Source organism: Chiloscyllium plagiosum, unplaced genomic scaffold, assembly GCF_037043375.1.
Source record: "Chiloscyllium plagiosum isolate Xiang-an unplaced genomic scaffold, Cpla_swu_hap1 HiC_scaffold_5, whole genome shotgun sequence".
In the NCBI taxonomy this organism is placed as follows: Eukaryota; Metazoa; Chordata; class Chondrichthyes; order Orectolobiformes; family Hemiscylliidae; genus Chiloscyllium; species Chiloscyllium plagiosum.
The window spans coordinates 112,655,893-112,679,790 of NW_028270143.1; the positions used below are offsets into that span (position 1 = coordinate 112,655,893).

At 46.1% G+C, this 23,898-nt stretch overlaps 1 protein-coding gene across 3 annotated transcripts in view; it reads left to right on the forward strand.

Annotated features, from left to right (window-relative positions):
- paxip1 (PAX interacting (with transcription-activation domain) protein 1) overlaps positions 1 to 23,898 on the forward strand; it is a 120,133-nt gene that overhangs the window by 16,944 nt on the left and 79,291 nt on the right. For all 3 annotated transcript variants that reach the window (XM_087987568.1, XM_087987569.1, XM_087987570.1), the window contains 3 exons: positions 1,927 to 1,970; positions 8,638 to 8,701; positions 13,334 to 13,447. In XM_087987568.1, the coding sequence (XP_087843694.1) occupies positions 1,927 to 1,970; positions 8,638 to 8,701; positions 13,334 to 13,447 (222 nt within the window). The remainder of the gene's footprint in view (positions 1 to 1,926; positions 1,971 to 8,637; positions 8,702 to 13,333; positions 13,448 to 23,898) is intronic.

Sequence of the window (23,898 nt, forward strand, 5' to 3'; positions counted from 1 at the left end):
AGAATTTCTAATGACTTTGGAAGGTTCGGGGATGATCTGATTGAAGTCTTCAAGATAAACAGGAAATGGCAGGATAAATAAAGATAAACTATCCCCACTGTTGAGGATTCTAAAACTAGGGAATTAGGGCTAGAGCGTCCAGGGAGCTTCTTGGGAATCTTGGGAATCACTTCCACACAAAAAAAGAATGGTTTTCAACTCTCTCTCACAAGTAGTAGTGGCTGCTGGGTCAGTTCTTAATTTTAAATTGGAGATGATTTTTTGTGAAGAGCAGGTATTAAGGGGAATGGGCCAAAGGCAGGTAAATGGAGTTAGGCTGCATGACCTTAAAGAATCATGGTACAGCCTCAAGGGGCTGAATGGCCTACTTCTGTTCCTATATTTCAATTACTTCATTCTGTTCAGCTTGAATGTTCAGCTTGGAGAATCCTTGAGGATTTGACTTGTGTCTGAGGTGCCACGCAACAGGAGAGTGGAGTGCTGGTGGTTAGCAGCCCTCCTTGGTTTATATCTTATCCGTGTGCCTCTGAAGTCTGTATCCGGAACTGGAAGTCAGTGCTGGGATCCACGTCCTCCAAGATCATTGGTTCAGTCCCTTCACCCCCGCGCATCCCAGTGACCTGAGCACATAACCCAGAGTGAGCTACACTTTTGAGGAGCGCTGTTGTACTGCATTGGGGTAGCGTCCCAGGAAATCAAGCCCGGCTGCTGTTTAAATCATCACAGAAGTTAGTTTTTAAAATAAATATGTAAAATCCCCCAACTGTCTGCTTTTTCTGTTAGTCCCAGGTTGATAGAAAGCACGGATCAGGCTTCTGTACTTAACGAGGAATTGCGATTCGTTGCCGGTCATCAATTTCTAGTTACAGGTTGTTTAAAGCTAAGTTAAGTAAAAACAATTGAGAACTCTAAGCCCTTTATTATACTCATCCTTACACAAGTAAAAATAACCAGGAGACCAGAAAGCACTTGGGCGGATGGAAAACAATTCCATAGCTATTCTTCACAAGATCAGTTGGGTTGGTTTTCACTGATGTGAGTGTTGTTTCGGGGGAGGTGGCGTGGGTGGAGGGGGGATGGGACAGCATTTATTGCCTGCCATGAATTGACCTTGTGAAGCAGCTAGAACTATTGTTAATCGTAGAGATGTTTTTTAAAGTGATGGTTTAGTACCTTAGTATAATTCACAGGCTCGTTTTAGAGGCTAGTTTGGATTCAAACACGTTGCTGGAGACCAGACTGGGAAAAACAACAACTTTACCTAAATAAGGCACCTTTAATGATTCAGTTGGATTTTTAATGGGTGGTTTTCATGGTGACTTTCACCAGCTCTCCCAGATTTATTCAGTTAACTGCATTTCGCAATTTGCACACTTCCTCACTGTGGTCTTAACATGGGTTTCCCGATAATTGGTCAAGGCCTCTGAATCACCAGTCGTAGACGGTGGCACAGTGGTTACACTGCTGTCTCACAGCACCAGGTGACTCTGTCTCTGTGGAGTTTGCCCATTCTCCCGTGTCTGTGTGGGTTTCCTCCGGGTGCTCCGGTTTCCTCCCACAAAAATGTGCAGGTTAGGTGCATTGGCCACGCTAAATTACCCGTAGTGTTAGGTGAAGGGGGAAATGTAGGGAAATGGGTCTGGGTGGGTTGTGCTTCGGTGAATCAGTGTGGACTTGTTGGGCCGAAGGGCCTGTTTCCACACTGTAAATAATCTAATCTAATCTAATCCTAGAGTCCAGGTGTATAGTACACAATGCTGCTGAACCCATTTAAATGAGGTGGTGTGTCTGAGATTAACTGCAGAGGTAATGGGAGTCTTGTGCCAGACGTGGATGATGGTTAATCTGAGAAATGGAAGAGTATGCAGTATTAAGAATGTTACGTATGTATTTAGTGACTTTTTTTTTCTCTCCTCTCTTTTGCAGCCGTCCTGGGTTTTTTTGTCAGTACGCTGTGGACAGCTTCTTCCGTATCCTTTCAGTGCTCAGATGTTTCACCCACGCAGGGGGATGGATTGTATTTTGCGCCAAGTCAACACGAAGCGATTCTGCAGTGAAATTCAGGAGCGAAGTATTGTAACAGCCAGGGGAATGGAAGGTTTCCTTTGTAGCTTTATGGTTTGCCTTCTCTTCCCTGGCTCCGTTTGAGTGTTCATTGGTGATCGCTGCTCTGGATCCACGCCCTTCATTCCATTTCCATTTTTGCCTTTCTGCTGAGATTCCCCCTGCTTGGCTCCTTAACTCCTCCACTCTCAGTATAGTGTGTTTCCATCTCTTCACAACACCCCTTCAGGATTCCTCAATCTTCCTCTGCCTCCTGCCTATCCCAGGCTTGAACAGAGAGGACATGATTGAGCTGCGTAAAATTCTGAGTGGTCTAGGTGGGGCAGATAGGAAGCAACCTTTCCTTTTTGATCCCTGGTCACTGATCCTTCCATTGTAGATTTAAGGAAAGAGGCATAAAGTTGAGACAAGGGGAAATCATTTTGGGAATCGGAGCTCTGTCTGTAAGTGGCAGAAACCCTCCAGTTCGGAGAAGTATTTAAATGTTTTAGTTGTGATGTATTTAAGGCTATGAATGAGTGCAGGAAATTGGTTTGGAATAATTGGCTCTCTTTGACCGGTTGAAACTTTATTGCTGGAACAGCACAGCAGGTCAGGCAGCATCCAGGGAACAGGAGATTCGACGTTTCGGGCACAGGCCCTTCTTCAGGAATGAGCAGAGAGTGTTCAGCAGGAGAAGATAAAAGGTAGGGAGGAGGGACTTGGAGGAGGGGCGTTGGAAATGTGATAGTTGGAAAGAGGTCAAGGTGAGGGTGATAGGTCGGAGTAGGATGGAGGCGGAGAGGTCAAGAAGAAGACTGCAGGTCAGGAAGGCGGTGCCGGGCTGGAGGGATCCGGCTGAGACAAGGTGGGGGGAGGGGGGATGAAGAAACTGGTGAAGTCCAAGTTCATCCCCTGCGGTTGGAGGGTTCCCAGTCGGAAGATAAGACGCTCCTCCTCCGACCGTCGGGTTGTTGTGGTTTGGCGGTGGATGAGTCCAATGACCTGCATATCCTCGGTGGAGTGGGAGGGGGAGTTGAAATGCTGTGCTACAGGTTGGTTGGGTTGGTTCGTCCGGGTGGCCCAGAGGTGCTCTCTGAATCGCTCCGCAAGTAGGCGGCCTGTCTCCCCAATATAGAGGAGGCCACACCGGCTGCAGCGGATGCAGTAGATGATGTGGGTGGAGGTGCAGGTGAATCTGTGGCGGATATGGAAGTTTCCTTTGGGGCCTTGGAGAGAAGTGAGGGGGGAGGTGTGGGCGCAAGTGTTGCACCTCCTGCGGTTGCAAAGGAAGGTGCCGGGAGTGGAGGTTGGGTCGGTGGGGGGTGTGGATCTGACAAGGGAGTCGCGGAGGGAGTGGTCTCTACGGAAAGCTGATAGGGGAGGGGAGGGAAATATATCCTTGGTGCTGGGGTCTGTTTGGAGGTGGCGGAAGTGACGGCGGATGATGTGCTGTACATGGAGATTGGTGGGGTGGTAGGTGAGGACCAGTGGGGTTCTGTCCTGGTGGCGGGGCTCAAGGGCGGAGGAGCGGGAAGTGGAGGAGATGCGGTGGAGGGCACCGTCACCACGTCGGGGGGGAAATTGCGGTCCTTGAAGAAGGAGGCCATCTGTGTTGTACGTATTTTGAACTGGTCCTCCTGGGAGCAGATGCGGCGGAGACGAAGGAATTGGGAGAATGGGATGGCGTTTTTACAGGGGGCAGGATGGGAGGAGGTGTAGTCCAGGTAGCTGTGGGAGTCGGTTGGTTTGTAGTAGATGTCCGTGTTGATTCGGTCGCCTGAGATAGAAACAGAAAGGTCTAGGAAGGGGAGGGAGGAGTCCAAGACTGTCCAGGTGAATTTGAGGTTGGGGTCCGAGACTGTCCAGGTGGACCCCACAGAATCACCTGCACCTCCACCCACATCATCTACTGCATCCGCTGCAGCCGGTGTGGCCTCCTCTATATTGGGGAGACAGGCCGCCTACTTGCGGAGCGATTCAGAGAGCACCTCTGGGCCACCCGGACGAACCAACCCAACCAACCTGTAGCACAGCATTTCAACTCCCCCTCCCACTCCACCGATGATATGCAGGTCATTGGACTCATCCACCGCCAAACCACAACAACCCGACGGTCGGAGGAGGAGCGTCTTATCTTCCGACTGGGAACCCTCCAACCGCAGGGGATGAACTTGGACTTCACCAGTTTCTTCATCCCCCCTCCCCCCACCTTGTCTCAGCCGAATCCCTCCAGCCCGGCACCGCCTTCCTGACCTGCAGTCTTCTTCTTGACCTCTCCGCCTCCATCCTACTCCGACCTATCACCCTCACCTTGACCTCTTTCCACCTATCACATTTCCAACGCCCCTCCTCCAAGTCCCTCCTCCCTACCTTTTATCTTCTCCTGCTGAACACTCTCTGCTCATTCCTGAAGAAGGGCCTGTGCCCGAAACGTCGAATCTCCTGTTCCCTGGATGCTGCCTGACCTGCTGTGCTGTTCCAGCAATAAAGTTTCAACTTTGATCTCCAGCATCTGCAGACCTCACTTTCTCCTCTCTTTGACCGGTGCTGAGTCGATGGGCTGAGGGCCTTTTTCTGTGCTGTAGACCTCTCTGACTTCCTCTTGTGTTAGTCTGTAACTTGCCTCTGTGCTTTCCTCTCTAACCTACAGCCCATTGAAAGTTAACCTTCCCAGTCTTCCTTCCTATGTCACTGACCCTAACCCCCCCCCCCCTCCAAACTTGGTGTCTTGGGGGTTACTGTACTCACCATACTCTGTGCATCTCCCTCCTGGGTATGGGCCCACCAAGTCTGCACTGACATGAGAAACATCCGACCTTCAACCTAATTCCATTTACCAGCACTGGGCCCAAAGCCTTGAATGTGATGATGTGCCAAGTGGTCATCCAGGTAGTTTCTGAAGGATATGAGACAACTCACCTCTGTTACCCTCCCAGGCAGTACTTCTAGACTGTCAGCACCTTCTGGGTTAACAAACCTTTTTTCACATCTCTTCAAAACCTCCTGCCCCTCACCTTGAACCCGTGTCTCCGCATGACTGACCCTTCACCCTGTTCATACCCCTCATAATCCTGTACCCCTCGATTAGATTCCCTACAGTGCGAAAACAGGCCCTTCGGCCCAGCAAGTCCACACCGACCCTCTGAAGAATAACCCACCCAGACCCATTTCCCTCTGACTAATGCACCTAACACTATGGGCAATTTAGAATGGCCAATTCACCTGACCTGCAGATCTTTGGAATCACCCCTTTGTCTACTCCGCTGCAAGGAAAACAACCCAAGCCTATCCAACCTTCCCTCAAACTTCAGTTTTCCATCCCAGGCAGCATCCTGGTGGATCTCCTGTGCACCACCCCCTCCTCCAGCGCAATCACATCCTTGCTGTAATGTGGAGACCCGATCTGCACACAGTACTTTTGCTGTGGTATCAGCAAGGTTCTGTACAACGCCAACATGATTTCCCTGCTTTTCTAATCTATGCCTTGATTCATAAAGGCAAGTATCCAATGTATATTTTTCACCACCCTACTAACATGCCCTTCTGCCTTCAGTGATTTTTGGACAAACATGCCAAGGTCCTTTTGTTCCTAGCATCATGCCATTCATTTAACACTTCCATATTACATTACTCTTTTCAAGCGTATCATCTCTCACTTTTCAGGGTTCCCTCCCACCTGCCACTGAACTGCCCCTTCGACCATCCCATTTACAGTGCATAACCCCTGGTGAAGTAAATGATATGTGGAGCTTGTTCAAGGAGCAACTATTGAGTGTCTTTGATAATTATGTACCTGTCAGGCAGGGAGGAAAGGGTCGTGAGAGGGAGCCGTGGTTTAATAAGGAATTGGAATCCCTTGTTAAATGGAAGAGGGCGGCCTATCTCAAGATGAGACGTGAAGGTTCAATTGTGGCGATTGAGAGGTATAGGGTAGCCAGGAAGGACCTGAAGAGAGAGCTAAGAGCAGCAAGGAGGGGACATGAAAGGTCCTTAGTCGGTAGGATTAGGGAAAACCCTAAGGCTTTCTATAGGTATGTTAGGAATAAAAGAATGACTAGAGTAGGAATAGGTCCAGTCAAGGATAGTAGTGGGAAGTTGCGTGTGGAGGCGGAAGAGATTGGGGAGACACTGAATGAATACTTTTCTTCAGTATTTACTCAGGAACAGGGCATTGTCGTCGATGTGAATACTGAGTCACAAATAAGTAGAATGGATGGCTTTGAGGAATGTAGAGAAGAGGTGTTGGAAATCCTGAAAAAGGTGAAAATAGATAAGTCCCCTGGGCCTGATGGCATTTATCCTAGGATTCTCTGGGAAGCAAGGGAGGAGATTGCAGAGCCATTGGCCTTGATTTTTATGTCCTCTTTGTCTACAGGAGTAGTGCCAGAAGACTGGAGGATAGCAAATGTGGTTCCCTTGTTCAAAAAGGGGAGTAGGGATAACCCTAGTAACTATAGGCCGGTGAGTCTCACTTCTGTTGTGGGCAAAGTCTTAGAGAGAATTGTAAGGGATAGGATTTATGCACATCTGGATAGGAATAATGTGATCAAGGATAGTCAGCATGGTTTTGTGAAGGGCAGGTCGTGCCTCACAAACCTTATTGAATTCTTTGAAAAGGTGACGAAGGAGGTTGATGAGGGGAAAGCGGTAGATGTGGTATATATGGATTTTAGTAAGGCGTTTGATAAGGTTCCCCATGGTAGGCTACTGCAGAAAATACGGAGATATGGCATTGAGGGTGAGTTGGAGGTTTGGATTAGGAATTGGCTGGATGGAAGAAGACAGAGGGTAGTAGTTGATGGCAAAGTTTCTTCATGGAGTGCCGTCACTAGCGGTGTTCCGCAAGGATCTGTTTTGGGACCATTGCTGTTTGTCATTTTTATAAATGACCTGGAAGAGGGGTTAGAAGGTTGGGTGAGCAAGTTTGCGGATGATACGAAAGTCGGAGGAGTTGTTGACAGTGAGGAAGGATGTGGCAGGTTACAGCAGGATATAGAGAAGCTGCAGAGCTGGGCAGAAAGGTGGCAAATGGAATTCAATGTAGCTAAGTGTGAGGTGATTCACTTTGGGAAGAATAACAAAAAGATGGGGTACTGGGCTAATGGTCGGATACTTGGTAGTGTGGATGAGCAGAGGGATCTTGGTGTCCATGTACACAGATCTCTGAATGTTGCCACCCAGGTAAATAGTGCGGTGAGGAAGGCATATGGCGTACTGGCTTTTATTGGTAGAGGAATTGAGTTCCGGAGTCCTGAGGTCATGATGCAGTTGTATAAGACTCTGGTGCGGCCGCATCTGGAATATTGTGTGCAGTTTTGGTCGCCATACCGTAGGAAGGACGTGGAGGCACTGGAACGGGTGCAGAGGAGGTTTACCAGGATGTTGCCTGGTATGGAAGGAAGATCGTATGAGGAAAGACTGAGACACTTGGGGCTGTTTTCATTAGAGAAAAGAAGGTTTAGGGGTGACTTGATTGAGGTGTACAAGATGATTAGGGGGTTAGATAGGGTTGACAGTGTGAACCTTTTCCCGCATATGGAGTCGGGTATTACAAGGGAGCATAGCTTTAAATTAAGGGGGGGGTAGATATAGGACTGAAGTTAGGGGTAGGTTCTTCACTCAGCGAGTCGTAAGTTCATGGAATGCCCTACCAGTAGCAGTGGTGGACTCTCCCTCTTTATGGGCATTTAAGCGGGCATTGGATAGGTATATGGAGGATAGTGGGTTAGTATAGGTTAGGTGGGCTTGGATCGGCGCAACATCGAGGGCCAAAGGGCCTGTACTGCGCTGTATTGTTCTATGTTCTAAGTCTTCATGACTTGCTCATTTTCTTAATGTGATCTGCTACATCCTCAACCCAACATAATTGAGCTCCTCTACCTCTGGCATTCCTTAAAACCTACCTCCTTGACCAAACTCCTGATCAGCTGACCTTGAATCTTCTCCGGTAGCTATGTTTTATAAGGGAGTGATAGTTATTATTTTCAGGAATACTTTCTCGCTGTGCAGTAAGTGTCTCCGTGAGTGTATTGGCCCAGGGTAACCTGCTCACTAGCTACAGCCTATTGCCTGCACAAGGAGTTAATAACCAGAGACTTTTCCCCAGGGCAGGATTGACTGGTACAAGGAGTCTTAATTTTAAGATATTAGGAGAAAAGAATAGAGGGGACGTCAGAGGTATGTTCTTTATGCAGAGAGTTGTGAACGCATGGAATGCATGGCCAGCGGTGGTGGTGGAAGCAGAGTCATTAGGGACATTTAAGCGACTGCTGGGCATGCACATGGATAGCAGTGAGTTGAGGGGTGCGTAGATTAAGTTGTTATATTTTACATTAGAATTAAACCTCGGCACAACATCATGGGCCAAAGGGCCTGTTCTGTGCTGTACTTTTCTATGTTCTGCAGCTCCTGAGGGACCCTCTGAGTGCAGTGAGCTAACGTGGTCCTTGGTTTTCTCTCTCTACGGTAAATCAACACCTCATATCTCCGAGTAAACTGGTCCGTCTTTGTCATACGTTGTCACTGACGCTTTTAATGTTGGATCCAGAATAATGAACTGTGCAGCTCATTTCCTTGACATAACGCACACAGAGTAGCTGGCTTCTCTCCAGAAGGAGGACAGGTATTTTCGGGAGTTACAGCTTGCCTATCACGGGTACGTCCTCGCAATTTTCACTGCCCTGCGCCTGCTCCTCAAGGCAGAGAAAACTCTTTTCTCGGTAACTGCTGTTAAAGGATTCGCACATTCTTCCTTTTCTTTGTTTGTAGCGAAGACGTGAATTGTACTGTTTTAGGAGAAAGTATGGAGGTGTACAACAGGCTGGCTATGTTGAAACCATTGATGTAGAATATGGCCAATCATTTTCCATGTGTGCAAAGGAAAATGCATTAGTGCTTCATCCCAGGTTAAATTGCTTCCAGTCAATTCACCTTGAAATGAAGATCAGAAATTGTTTCTTCAGATAGGGGTCTTCACTTTCTTACCCAGGGCTGTCTTGGTAATTTTGTTGCTGAATGTAGTTCATCAATGTGCTGTTAAGTCTTTCCTTTTCCCTTTTCCCTGTTGGATCATCTGAGCTGTGTCTCTAATTTCCTTGTAGAGTAGTCCCATTTCACCCCCCCCCGAACGCCCCCATCCGCAGGTGATGTGTTCCAAGAACCATCGCAGATGCCCGAAACCACGGATAGTAGCGAACCCTATATATGTCATTTTTTTGTTTACAATGATAAAGTTTAGTTGATAAATTACATGCAATATTTCATTACCAATATTAAATAATAAATACCTTGTACATTATTATCCATGCGCGCGCGCCGTCGAATGCACGGGATTCTGGCGTTTTTAGCTTAACCCTCAAGGGATGATTGTGCAATGAAGAGAAATGATTAGTTTATTTCTGGAATTTTCCATGTAATTGTTTTAGGCAGCAGATAACAGAAACCGTGGAAACCAAATCCGTGATTATTTGCGTTCGACCGAATATTCCTTCCATGCCATGATAGACTGTGGACTGATGCTATGGTGATATCACTCAGCCCCCTCGAGCTTGTGCTGTCCTGTGACACAAATGTTGATACTTCCTGCTCTTTAATTCATGGTGCTCTCCATGTAGTTGAAAAGACTTTACGTAGGGAGTATGTTTATTGCTTTTAATTTTATTTGCACTTTATTTTCATACAGCATATTTTGGGTTTCGATCTGAAGGATACCCATGCCAGTTGGGCTAGTGCAGTGGGTTTTCTTTTGTAATTCACTCATGGTATGAGGGCGTTTTGGGTAGGCCAGCATTTATTGCCCATCCCTAATTGCTCAGGGGGCAGTTAAGAGTCAACCACATTGCTGTGGGTCAGGGGTCACGTGCAGGCCAGACCAGATGAGGGTGGCAGTTTCCTTCCCTAAAAGACACTAGTGAACCAGATGGGTTTCCTGACCATCTGCTTTGGATTCATAATCATTGCTAGATTCTTAGCTCCAGAATGTTTAAAAATTGAATTCAAATTCCACTGTCGGCAATGGCAGGTTTTGAACCCAGGTCCACAGAATACTGGGTTTGAGGATTAACAGTACAGTAATAATACGATTTGGCCATCACCTCCCCATGAAAGAGCTATCCATATATCCAGCCCCAACTCTTTGCCTTTTCCCCTTAACCCTGCCCATTAGTCCTTTTAGGATTGTGGCGATATAAGATTCTTCACAGCACTCATTCGAGTGCTCGTGACAATAAAGCAGATTTATAAGTTCTGTTTTGGATGTTTTGTTATGGACCAGGTCAGACCCCCACGAAAAGGTAGCCCAGACTCTAACTTTTCTAGTTGTTTTAAGCAGGTGTACAGTGGATATTTCAGGAGGAATGCAGCTGGCCCAACCACTCAGTTTAAAAAAAACAGAATTTATTCACACACTAACCAAAGGAAATCAAATTTACAATAGCATAACGACTTGAAAACCCAACCGACATGAAAGTGCAACTTAACAAAGAGCTGTTGTGATTTCCTGCACCATCCCATAATCGCACCCCGTGGCAAAAAGGTAAATTCAAACACAGGGTCTTAAAGGAGAGAGACGCCAGAGAGAGAGGGGACCAGTGTGGAGCGGATTCTTTTGGTCCCCGGCTAATAACTTGACCAGCAGCTTCAGACAGTCTACTTGTTGAAATCAAACAAACCAGAAAAATCTCTGAATTGGGAGAACTGGCAGCCCCCCTTTATTGTGCAAGTGTTTTTTAAAAAAACTTAAAAGCCTTTTCAAGTAGAGACTTCCAGACATATCGGAACCTCCACCTTTACAACCCCTCTCAAAAAAAAAGGACGCAATAACTTTGTTAAAGGAGCAGCATCATCATACAGAACTTGTTCAGGTAATGCTCCAATCTTCTCAGCTTCCCCCCCCCCCAAAATCATGTGGGGAGCAATGTTCTCTCATCCCCTATAGTTTCCTCTGCCAGTTAGCTCAATCTGTAGGCTCTGATTACTGCGCCACACGACAGAAGGGACAAACCCATCGCTCTGTCAAAATTCCTTCTGGTTTTGAACACCTCTGTTGTCAGTGCCCTCTAACCATCTCTGCTGTAAGTTTATGGAACCAAAGCTGGTTGATGCAATTAAGATATGGATTGATTCAAAATCTGATAAAACAGGCCTACTCTTGATCCTATAATACAGAAAATTTGTTCCTTTCTTATGAAAAGGAATTTCTTGTATGAAGAAACAATATTGGTACGGTTGTTTTTTTTTCTGTTCCTCAATTTTGCTTTTTAAGAAATGTATTTCATGCAAGAATCTGTAAAGTACAGAATGGCACAGTGGCTTAGTGGTTAGCACTGAGGGACAGCGCCAGGGACCTGGGTTCAATTCCATCCCTAGGTCTGTCTGTGTGGATTTCCTCCCATAATCCAAATATGTGCCAGTTAGGTGGAATAGCCCTGGTAAATTGTCCATAGTGCCCACCGATGTACAGGCTGGATGAGTTACTCATGGAAAATGTAAGGTGACAGAGATAGGGTGATGAGTTGCTCTGTGTAGGATGCTGTTCAAAGGGGCGGTGTGGAGTCAATGATGAAAGGCTTATGTGTGAAACGTTGATTCTCTTGCTCCTCAGATACTGCCTGACCTGTGCTTTCCCAGCACCCCTCACTCGACTCTGATCTCCAGCATCTGCAGTCCTTGCTTGCTCCTGCTTAAGGAGATAGGCAGTGGCGGAGGCTCTGTGTATGACTCAGTGGTGGTGTGTTACCAGAGTTCTCTGTTGCATTGTTGCTAATTAGGAGCACAGTTAGAGAAGAAGCAATGATCCCATGTATTACGTTTTGTCGGTTGTACATTTATTAGCTGTTATTAAACTTGGGAGCCTGGGACGTTCCTTCTGGGGGTGGAATAATGTGATTTTGAGGAAGTCTTTTTTTCCCTAGAACTTCGATATGTAATGGGCCCTCTTGTAGCACAGTAGTAGTGTCCCTACCCTTGGACCAGGAGGCCTGGGGTCAAGTTCCACCTGCTCCAGAGATGTGTGATAACATCTCAATAGGTTGGTTAGAAAAATAGGTTAAGTAAACAAAAGAAACAGTGTAATGTTTAAGTGTGGAGGCCGGCAGTGCGATTTTGGGGTTGGTATGAACACCAAATTGGGGGGGAAATCCCCACAGACAGTTGAAATTAGGCCAACAGTCATGTGTTTCCATGGAAACAGTATGTTCTTAGGATTTGTCAGATTTGAACCAGTAAAGGATCCGTTCATTACCGAACACTTCAGAAACAGGCCAGGTTCTTTACTTTGTGTAAAATCTTACATTTAAGACCAAAAGATATGAGTAGAATTAGGCTATTCAGCCCATCAAGTCTGCTGTGCCATTTGATCATAGCTGATCTGTTTCTCAATCCCATTCCCCTGCCTTCTGTCCTTAACAATTGATCCCTTTTCTAATCAAGAACCTATCTATCTCTCTCTCAAATACACTCAATTACCTGGCATCCACAGCCCCCTGCAGCAATGAGTTCCACAGAGTCACCGGCCTCTGGCTGAGGAAATTCCTCCTCAGCTCAGTGCTACAAGGTTGTCCCCTTCACTCTCAGGCTGTGCCCTTGGGTCCCCAGTCTCTCCAACAAGTGGAAATATCTTCTCCACATTCTCAGTATTCTGTAAATTTCGTTCAGATTCCTCCTCCTCATTCTGCTAAACTCCATTGAGCTCAGACCCAGGACCTTCAAGCCCTTGATTCCCGGGATCGTATATGTAAGCTTTCTCTGGACCCTCCCTGCAAGGCCAGCACGTCCTTCCTTAGATACGAGGCCCTAAATTGCTTACAATATTCCAAATGTAGTCTGGCCAGAACATTATACAGTCTGTGCAATACATCTTTGCTCTTGCATTCTCACCTTCCGGAGATGAATGCTGACACTGCATTTGCCTTCCTAACCGCCAACTGAACTTGCATAGTATCCTGAAGAGAATCCTGAACTAGGACTCCCGAGTCCCTCTGTGCTTCAGATTTGTGAGATCTCTCCCCATTTAGAAAATAGTGTATGCCTCTGATCTTCCTGCCAAAGTGCACAACCTCACTTTCCCACATTGTATTCCATCTACCATTTCTGTGCTGAGGGGTTGTCAGCTTCTGGGAAGGAATGTTCCATTCTAGGTGAATGCTTTTAGTTTGATTAGATTACTGGTTCGAGAAGTGAGACTTCACTGTCGTTTATATAAAGCTACAAGTGTGTAGTAAGTAAATACTTAAAAATTATACTTAATAACACTGAAAAGTATGTCTCTCTTTCCATTTCTCTGTTCCAGGTTTCCACTGAAGACCGCAAAACGCTATGGGCTTTAATAACATTTTACGGAGGGGACTGCCAACTCAAACTCAACAAGGCTTGCACCCACTTAATCGTGCCTGAACCTCAGGGGGTAAGTGTGTCACAGTTGCCAGAGCAGCCTGGAATGTACTCCATTAAGATGAAAATCACACAACACTAGGTTATAGTCCAACAGGTTTAATTGTAAGCACACTAGATGGGCATTGTCCTGGAGCAGTCACTACTTTTCCCTGCCTTTGGCGCTAGATATTTCTGGTCAGGACTTAGAGGCATAGAGTTGTACAGCACGGAAACAAATCCTTCAGCCCAACGCCTCCATGCCAACCTGATATCCTAAACTAATCTAGTTGCGTTTGGCTCATATCCCTCCAAATCCTTCCTATTCAGATACCACCCAGATACCTTTTAAATGCTGTAATTGTACCAGCCTCCACCATTTCCTCTGGCAGCTTATTCCAAACAGGCACCACCCTCTGCCCCTTGGGTCCCATTTAAATCTTTCCTCTTAAATGTTAGCTAAGCCAGGCTGCTCCTTGTTACAAAGTTCTGTTTTCTTGTCAGTTCATTCACTACCTGCTGACAAGCTTTCAGACGTGTAAGCAGCCCTTTGGTGTTGGCGAATGCCTGTGTGCGCGTGTGAGGTAAGCGGGTGACAGAAGTGGATGGCGATGGTTGTGGGCGATTCAAGCACCTGATCTCAGAATAAAGGGTCGCATCTTTAATGCAGAGGTGAGGAGGAGATTCCTCTCGGTGGGTCGTGCATCTATGACGTTCTCATCTGCAGAGAGTGCTCGGGACCATCACGTGTACTCAGTGCTGAGAGAGTCCGATTTTTAATCAGCAAGCGGAGGGCGCGTTCTGGGGAGAAGGGGAAATGGAGTGGAGGTTGGCTAGATCCATCATGATCTCCGTTAAATGGCAGAGCAGACTTGACGGGCCGAATGGCTGACTTCGGTGTTCACTGGTCTGACAGGGACCAGCAGCGTGTTCTCTCATTCTTGTTCCAGCTGCCAGGGCCTCTGAGTGTGGCACTGTCTTCGGAATTGACGGTCATGGCCATGATCGGCATGCAGACACGTAACCTTCGAGGGAGCATTGGTGACCAGCTGAAAGGAGGGGGTGAGGCAAGATAGATATCAGGGGAGTGTGTTGGGAAGTAAATTCACAAGAGGGATTGGTGGGGCGTGTTGTGTAGGGGAGGTGTTTTCCAAGGCATGACATCATAACGGCCCTGAGTTTGGGAGTGGTGTGGCGGGGGATGGGATGAAGCTGGAGCTGTGTGGTGGGTCTGATCATTTCGTATTGGGGGAGTCCTATAAATCGCGCTGTACTGAAACAGGCCTTTCAGCCCTGGCCCGCGAACTGCCTCTGTCATTGACTGGTTTAACCTTTTCTTTCTTCCCCCTTTCATCCCACAATGTCCCTAGTCTTTCCCAGTTGGAAGCTAGGCTGAATCGGGCAGGTATGTTTCAGTAGGAGGAGGCCACACAATGCCTTGAGGAGCTATTCAGCAACTTCGTGAAAGCACCTGGCACCTTGGCCAAGACTCCTTGACCACTTGCTGCGTCAGAATAAATCTCCTCCTTTTCCCTGCCCGGACTTTTCTGCCAGTTTGCTTACATATGGTTGCCCCGGCCTGCAGCCCTTCTGTTACCGGAGTTTGTGTGTTATATTGCTCGTTCTGGTTTGGAAATGGTCTTCCTGGTGTATTTACTATGCCACTGCTCAACTGCTGAGTGAGAAATGGGAGATCTCGCACTCTGACTTTCATTTATTCAGCTGGAATGGTTTGAGTTTATCCTTCCTTGGAGAGAGAAAGGAGATAGCAGGTTAAGGGGATATCACCCTCCCTGATCTTTCTTTTAATGTAAGAGATTGATTGCTCTCATTGAAGACACAGATCTCTGAAAGGCTTAGATCCACGGAACTTGCCTTGTGGGCATGTTTCAATAGGACAGTCTGTGTCAGGCTCATAAAATCTTTTTACAGCCAGTTGTTAAAAGCAAATGGGCAGACTAAATTGAGCTGCTTTGCAGTGGCCGTAAATATCGACTTAATAGCCATTTGCCTCCGAGGTGGGGGTTGTCTGAGTTGACTGGGGAACAATGTCAGTCCCAGTGATGGTGATTCTGTGGGAGCATCTGCAGTCTTAAAAAGAATTTATTAGCTATAACTGAAGGTTTCTCCATTCCTGCAGGAAACTGCTTCATGTTTATGGTGCTGTTGTTAATACTGGTTCACCTCCGAGCAGCAGTAAAGCTTTACAGTCCTCTGTCTGGCCAGTTTTGTTTTGGTGTTCCTGGCCTTTGTGTTGTGTGGTTCCACGGAGCTTGATGTTGCAGTATCTCCATCTGCCATGTCAAGCTGTAACTGGTGCGCAGGGTGCCGAAGGGGGTGAACAACGTAGACCGAGCGAATGCTTCCTTGTGTGGGGCAGTCTAGAACGGGAGGTCACAGGTTTAGGATAAGGGAGAGCAGATCATAGAGTCATAGAGATGTACAGCATGGAAACTGACCCTTCGGTCCAACCCGTCCTTGCTGACCAGATATCCCAACCCAATCTAGTCCCACCTGCCAGCACCCGGCCCATATCCCTCCAAACCCTTCCTATTCATATACCCATCCAAATGCCTTTGAAATGTTGCAATTGTACCAACCTCCACCACATCCTCTGGCAGCTCATTCCATACACGTACCACCCTCTGTATGAAAAAGTTTCCCCTTAGGTCTCTTTTATATCTTTCCCCTCTCACCCTAATCCTATGCCCTCTAGTTCTGGACTCCCCGACCCCAGGGAAAATACTTTGTCTATTTATCCTATCCATGCCCCTCATAATTTTGTAAACTTCTATAAGGTCACCCCTCAGCCTCCGATGCTCCAGGGAAAGCAGCCCCAGCCTGTTCAGCCTCTCCCTGTAGCTCAAATCCTCCAACCCTGGCAACATCCTTGTAAATCTTTTCTGAACCTTTTCAAGTTTCAAAACATCTTTCCGATAGGAAGGAGACCAGAATTGCACGTAATATTCCAACAGTGGCCTAACCAATGTCCTGTACAGCCGCAACATGACCTCGCAACTCCAGTACTCAATACGATGACCAATAAAGGAAAGCATACCAAACGCCGCCTTCACTATGGGTGGCACAGAGGTTCGCACTGCTGCCTCACAGCGCCAGAGATCCGGTTTCAATTCCCGCCTCAGGCGACTGTCTGTGTGGAGTTAGCACATTCTCCCCGTGTCTGCGTGGGTTTCCTCCGCGTGCTCCGGTTTCCTCCCACAATCCAAAAATGTGCAGGTTAGGTGAATTGGCCATGCTAAATTTCCTGTAGTGTTAGGTGAAGGGTGAAATGTAGGGGAATGGGTCTGGGTGGGTTGCGCTTCGGCGGGTCGGTGTGGACTTGTTGGGTCGAACGGCCTGTTTCCACACTGTAAGTAATCTAATCTATCCTATCTACCTGCGACTCCACTTTCAAGGAGCTATGAGCCTGCACTCCAAGGTCTCTTTGTTCAGCAACACTCCCTCGGATCTTACCATTAAGTGTATAAGGAGAAAGTGAGGTCTGCAGATGCTGGAGATCAGAGCTGAAAATGTGTTGCTGGAAAAGCGCAGCAGGTCTGGCAGCATCCAGGGAACAGGAGAATCGACGTTTCGGGCATAAGCCCTTCTTCCTGAAGAAGGGCTTATGCCCGAAACGTCGATTCTCCTGTTCCCTGGATGCTGCCTGACCTGCTGCGCTTTTCCAGCAACACATTTTCAGCATTAAGTGTATAAGTCCTGTTTAAGATTTGCTTTCCCAAAATGCAGCACCTCTCATTTATCTGAATTAAACTCCATCTGCCACTTCTCAGCCCATTTGGCCCATCTGATCAAGATCCTGTTGTAATTGGAGGTAACCTTCTTCGCTGACCACTACACTTCCAATTCTGGTGTCATCTGCAAACTTACTAACTATACCTCCTCTGTTCACATACAAATCATTTATATAAACGACAAAAAGTAGAGGACCCAGCACCGATCCTTGTGGCACTCTACTGGTCACAGACCTCCAGTCTGAAAAACAACCCTCCACCACCACCCTCTGTCTTCTACCTTTGAGCCAGGTCTGTATCCAAATGGCTAGTTCTCCCTGTATTCCATGAGATCTAACCTTGCTAATCAGTCTCCCATGGGGAACCTTGTCGAACACTTTGCTGATCTTTGAGGGGTCCTATTTTCACCCTAGTTACCCTTTTGTCCTTAATGTATTTGTAAAAACCCTTTGGATTCTCCTTAATTCTATTTTCCAAAGCTATCTCATGTCTCCGTTTTGCCCTCCTGATTTCCCTCTTAAGTATACTCCTACTGCCTTTATACTCTAAGGATTCACTCGATCTATCCTGTCTATACCTGATATAGGCTTCCTTCTTTTCCTTAACCAAACCCTCAATTTCTTTAGTCATCCAGCATTCCCTATACCTACCAGCCTTCCCTTTCACCATGACAGAATATACTTTTTCTGGATTCTCGTTATCTCATTTCTGAAGGCTTCCCATTTTCCAGCCGTCCCTTTACCTGCAAACATCTGCCTCCAATCAGCTTTTGAAGGTTCTTATCTAATACCATCAAAATTGGCCTTTCTCCAATTTAGAACTTCAACTTTTAGATCTGATCTATCCTTTTCCATCATTATTTTAAAACTAATAGAATTATGGTCGCTGGCCCCAATGTACTCTCCCATTGACACCTCAGTCACCTGCCCTGCCTTATTTCCCAAGAGTCGGTCAAGTTTTGCACCTTCTCTGGTAAGTACATCCACATACTGAATCAGAAAATTTTCTTGTACACCCTTAACAAATTCCTCTCCATCTCAACCCTTAACACTATGGCAGTCCCAGTCTATGTTTAGAAAGTTAAAATCCCCTGCCATAACCACCCTATTCTTACAGATAGCTGAGATCTCCTTACAAGTTTGTTTCTCAATTTCCCTCTGACTATTAGGGGGTCTCTAATACAATCCCAATAAGGTGATCATCCCTTTCTTATTTCTCAGTTCCACCCAAATAACTTCCCTGGATGTATTTTCGGGAATATCCTCCCTCAGGGCAGTTGTAATGCTTATCCCTTATCAAAAATGCCACTTCCCCATCTCCCTTGCCTCCCTTTCTATTCTTCCTGTAGTGAAACTGCTTCTCTCAAAGGGCCATTAATCTTTTGAATTCACTACCCCAGAGTGCAGTGGGTGCTGGAACATTGAGCATATGTCTAGAGGCAGTGGACAGATTTTTAATTAGTGATGGGTTATGGGGAGCGGGCAGAAAAGAGAAGTTGAGGCCGCGATGAGATCACCTGTTGCTGTATTGAATAATTGAGCAGACTCAAGCCCACTCCTGCTCCGAGTTCTAATGTTTTTTATTTTGTTAAATCTGAAGCTGGAAGTAACTCCTGTACTTGCTGATCCAGTGTGGCTTCTTTTCTGGCAAAGCTGTAATTTTGAAACAAAAAAAAATCACCTCCCTGTTTCCAAATCTCTCTTGCCTCACACCTGTATCCCTTCCAGCACTATTCCCCAAAAAAATCTCTGTTCCACCAAGTCCACGTCCTTTAGATCTCAGAGAGAAAAGGTCGTGTGGTAAATAGAACATTACAGCGCAGCACAGGCCCTTCGGCCCTCGATGTTGCGCCGACCTGTCATAACCAATCTGAAGCCCATCCCACCACACTATTCCATGTATGTCCATATGCTTGTCCAATGACGACTTAAAGTTGGTGAATCTACCACCGTTGCAGGCAAAGCATTCCATACCCTTACTACTCTCTGAGTAAAGAAACTACCTCTGACATCTGTCCTATATCTATCACCCCTCAATTTAAAGCTATGCCCCCTTGTGCTCACCATCATACTTGGAAAAAGGCTCTCTCTGTCCACCCTATCTAACCCTCTGATTATCTTATATGTCTCTATTAAATCACCTCTCAACCTTCTTCTCTCTAACGAAAACAGCCTCAAGTCCCTCAGTCTTTCCTCGTAAGACCTTCCCTCCATACCAAACAACATCCTAGTAAATCTTCTCTGCACCCTTTCCAAAGCTTCCACATCCTCCTTATAATGCAGTGACCAAAACTGTACACAATACTACAAGTGCGGCCGCACCAGAGTTTTGTACAGCTGTAGCATAACCTCATGGTTCCGGAACTCGATCTCTCTATTAATAAAAGCTAAAACACTATGCCTTCTTAACAACCCTGTCAATCTGGATGGCAACTTTCAAGGATCTGTGTACCTGGACACTGAGATCTGTCTGCTCATCTACGCTATCAAGAATCTTACCATTAGCCCGGTACTTTGCATTCCGGTTACTCCGACCAAAGTGAATCACCTCACACTCGTCCGCATTAAACTCCATTTGCCACCTCTCAGCCCAGCTCTGCAGCTTATCTATGTCTCTCTGCAATCTACAACATCCTTCGTCACTATCCACAACTCCACCGACCTTAGTGTCGTCTGCAAATTTACTAACCCACCCTTCTACACCCTCATCCAGGTCGTTTATAAAAATGACGAACAGCAGTGGACCCAACACTGATCCTTGCGGTACACCACTGGTAATTGGACTCCAAGATGAACATTTCCCATCAACCACCACCCTCTGTCTTCTTTCAGCCATCCAATTACTGATCCAAACTGCTATATCTCCCACAATCCCATTCCTCTGCATTTAAATATAAGGTGGATAGCTGTAAACTACTGAAGGATATCAATGGACCCGACTGGTCAGCTAGGCAGCGCAGTGACAAATGGAATTCAACCTGGAAAAGTGTGCAGTAATGCACCTGGGGAGGCCTAACAAAGCAAGTAATTATAGCGTGAATGGTAGACCCTGGGAAGTTATGGAGATCATAAGAACCTTGGTGTGCATATCAGAACAGTGAAGATATGGCAGGAAGAATAAGATGGTTGAGAAGACCTATACAACACAAAAACAGAAATTGCCGGAAAAACTCAACAGATCTGGTAGCAACTGTGGAGAGAAATCAAAGTTAACTTTTCAGGTCCAATGTCCCTCCTTAAAACTGATGGTAGCTAGGAAAAAAGTTGTTTTTTATGCAGAAGTGTGCGGAGGGGGTAAGGTGTAAATGATAGTTAGGGTTAGTGCCCAAAGAGAGAGAACAAGCTAGCAGGAAACGTGCCACCAGGATATATGAACAGCAACTGGCCACCAAGACACAATCCACTGTCACTAGTTTCCATACATACAGACAAAGAAGGACACCACTTTGACTGGGACAACGCACACATCCTCGGGCAGGTGAAGCAAAGACATGCACGAGAATTCTTGGAGGCACGGCATTCTAACCAGAACTCCATTAATAAACACATCAATTTAGAGTCAAGAGCATGGTGTTGGAAAAGCACAGCAGGTCAAGCAGCATCCGAGGAGGAGGAAAATTGACGTCAATTTAGACCCTATCGATCTTCCCTTGAAAAGAGAAAAACGCAAATGACATCACCCACCTTAAGAAACCAAGACCTATAAATAGAGAGGCAGGGCATACTACCAGCGCTTTACCAGAGACTCTCACTGATGATATGACCTACTCATGGTGACGAAATGTCTGAAAACAAACCTTCCAGCTCAGCGAGCTAACTTACATACTTATCATTAACCTGAGCTACAAATCTTCTCAAAAATTGCTAAGAGACAGAACAGTTGGAAAGACAGGAGTAGTTAATGATTAACCTGGGAATGAAGAGATCCTAATGTGAACTAGTTGTGGCTAACAATGGATTGTGTGTAATAGCATGTAATGGCAAGGCCTAATGTGTGCGGCTTGGGAAAAGGTGTCTCGAGTCCTAATATTGTTGAACATAATACTGAGTCCAGAAGCCTACAGGGTCTCCAAGTGGAATATAAGGTGCTATTCTTCCAGCTTGCACCAAGCTTCACTGGAGCACCGGAGTAAGCCTGAGATCAGAGATGTTGGCCAGGGAACCAACGTCTGTGGTGGGGGTGTCAAGGTGGCAAGTGACTGGGAGTTCAGGGTCTTTTTTGCAGACTGAATGTAGGTGTTCTGCAAAGCAGTCACCCAGTTTATGCTTTGACTCCCCAGTGTAGAGGAAACCATATTGTGAGCAGTGAATGCAACAGATTGAGTGAACTGCAAGTGAAACGCTGTTTCATCTGGAAGGTAAGTTTGGGGCTTTAAGTGTTAAAGAGGGAGGAAGTGAATGGACAGGTGTTCCACCTCCTGTAGTTACAATATAGGAGACTTGTCTTTATTAGCAGAGGCATAGCGTACAAGAGGAAGGAGGTTATTCTGGAACTGTACAAAACACTGGTTAGACCACAACTGGTGCGCAAAGGTTGTAGCCAGGATGGATAGGAACAAACTTGGTTGAAGACTTAATTCCCCTTCCCATTCTCTTTCTGATATGACCATCCTTGGCCTTCTCCATTGCCACAACGAATCACACACTGCAAATTGGGGGAACAGTTCCTCATCTTCCACCGGACAGCCGACAGCCCGGAGAGCTCAACATTGACTTCTCCAATTTCAAATAAGCTCTCTTCCCATCCCCCAACGCCCTTCCAAGCCCCTCCACCTTCCTTTACCCCTCCCTGCCACCTACCAGATTAATTCTTCCCATTGACAAACTAGGTCGTACCCTCTACCTGTCTCTTCACCTATCACCATTTCACCCTGGCCTTGCTACCGCCTTTATCTGCAGCTCCCCTCACACCCGCCCTCAATCCTGAAGAAGGGTTACACCCGAGACATTAACTTCTCCACCTCTTGATGCTGCTTGGCTTGCTGTGTGTTCTTCCAGCCTCTTGCCTGTCTCTGATGGATAGGAAGGCATTTTTTGTGTTGGTAGAGGGACATAGATGTAAGGTAAGAAGAAAATACGCTTCACTGGAGATCATGAGAACGGCAGATGCTGGAGAGTCAGAGTGGATAAAGAGTGGAGCTGGAAGAGCACAGCAGATCAAGCAGCATCAGAGGAGATGGGGAGTCGATGTTGGAACCTTTCATCGCTCCCCTTCTTCTTTGACACTGCTTGACCCGCTGTGCTTGTGGAGAGAGTCAGAAGCTCACTGTCTAAAAGGGTGGTTGAGTGAGAAGTTTCTGTAACAATTAAGTTGCATTTAGCTAGCCCCTTGCCCGGCCATAGCCCCCAGAGCCATGTATAGAAAAGTGAAAGCTGGAATCAGTGTAGTCAGTTCTTTGATGGGTGAGGGACTGATGATGGGCCTTCTCTCCTGTAAACATTTGTATTACTAAGGAGCTATATGTTTACATTGAACACAGATCTTGAGACTAATGGGATTAGGGTAGCCCCATCAGCATTTTCACAAAGCTCAATGCATTAAAGCCTCAGATCCATACCTTAATAGGCCGCCTTTGAACTTTATAATTACCAACTGAATAAATATTAAACACCTGCCAGCTAGATTGATCCAAATGGTAATTGCTTCTTCCAAAGTCCTACAGAATAAACATTAAATCTATGCGTTCCTTTAATCAGTGACATAATTTTTAAAATATGCTAAAATGTAATTTTTCTACAAAAATGTTTTCTTTAAAAATAAGAGCCCAGGAATTTTCTCTGTATCCTTTCATAGGGTATGGGTTTTGCTAATAAAGCCAGCACTTTTTTTTTGTAAATCCCTAATTACCCTGGAACTGAGGCCATTTCCAGAAGGCAGTTAAGAGTCAGCAGCATTGCTCAGGGTCTGGAGTCACATGTAGGCCAGACTAGCTAAGGATGGCAGCTGCCCTTCCTGAAAGGGCATTAGCGAATCTGCTGGGTATTTACAGTGGTCGTGCTATGGTACCATTATGGAGGGAAATCTGTTCAATTCCAGATGTATTAATCTGAATTTAAATTTCACCTGCTGTGGTGGGATTGGAATGAGCGACTGGCTTAAGGGGTGTGAGGATAAGGTGGGATCATGTGATGTGGCAAGAGACTGGTGTGGAATGCAAACATCAATACTGTAAACTAGTTGGGTTTTAAATAACAGTATTATCAACTAGTTTGGCTGCATACCTTAATTCTTGTTGGGCCGAAGGTCCTGTTTCCACACTACGGAGTCTATGAAAGTTAGGAACTAATTCTGTATCGAAAGTATGAAGCTGCTATTTTGTTATCAGGTGCTGACTGGCCAGACCACGTGTATATTTCAAAGATTTGCACTGTCTTTCTTTATAGAATAACTGCAATTACTCCTGAAAGGCTAACATACTGTTTTTCAACCTTCCCACAACATGACCCATTCAAAATTAAAAAAAAACCGAAACATTTCTAATTTCTTCCAGACATTTCTCTAAACCTCTGCCCAATCCCTCTGGGGTTTAGGTGCAAAGTTACAAGATAAGGCCTGTAGCCCAAGATCTTTTTCACTGGAGCGTCAGAGGCTAAGGGGTGACCTTATAGATGTTTTTTTAAAAAAAACATGACGTAAAGATAAGCTGAATGGCAAAGGACTTGACCCCAGGATAGGTGAGTTCAAAACTAGAGGGCATAGGTTCAAAGTGACAGGGGAAAGATTTTAAAAAAGA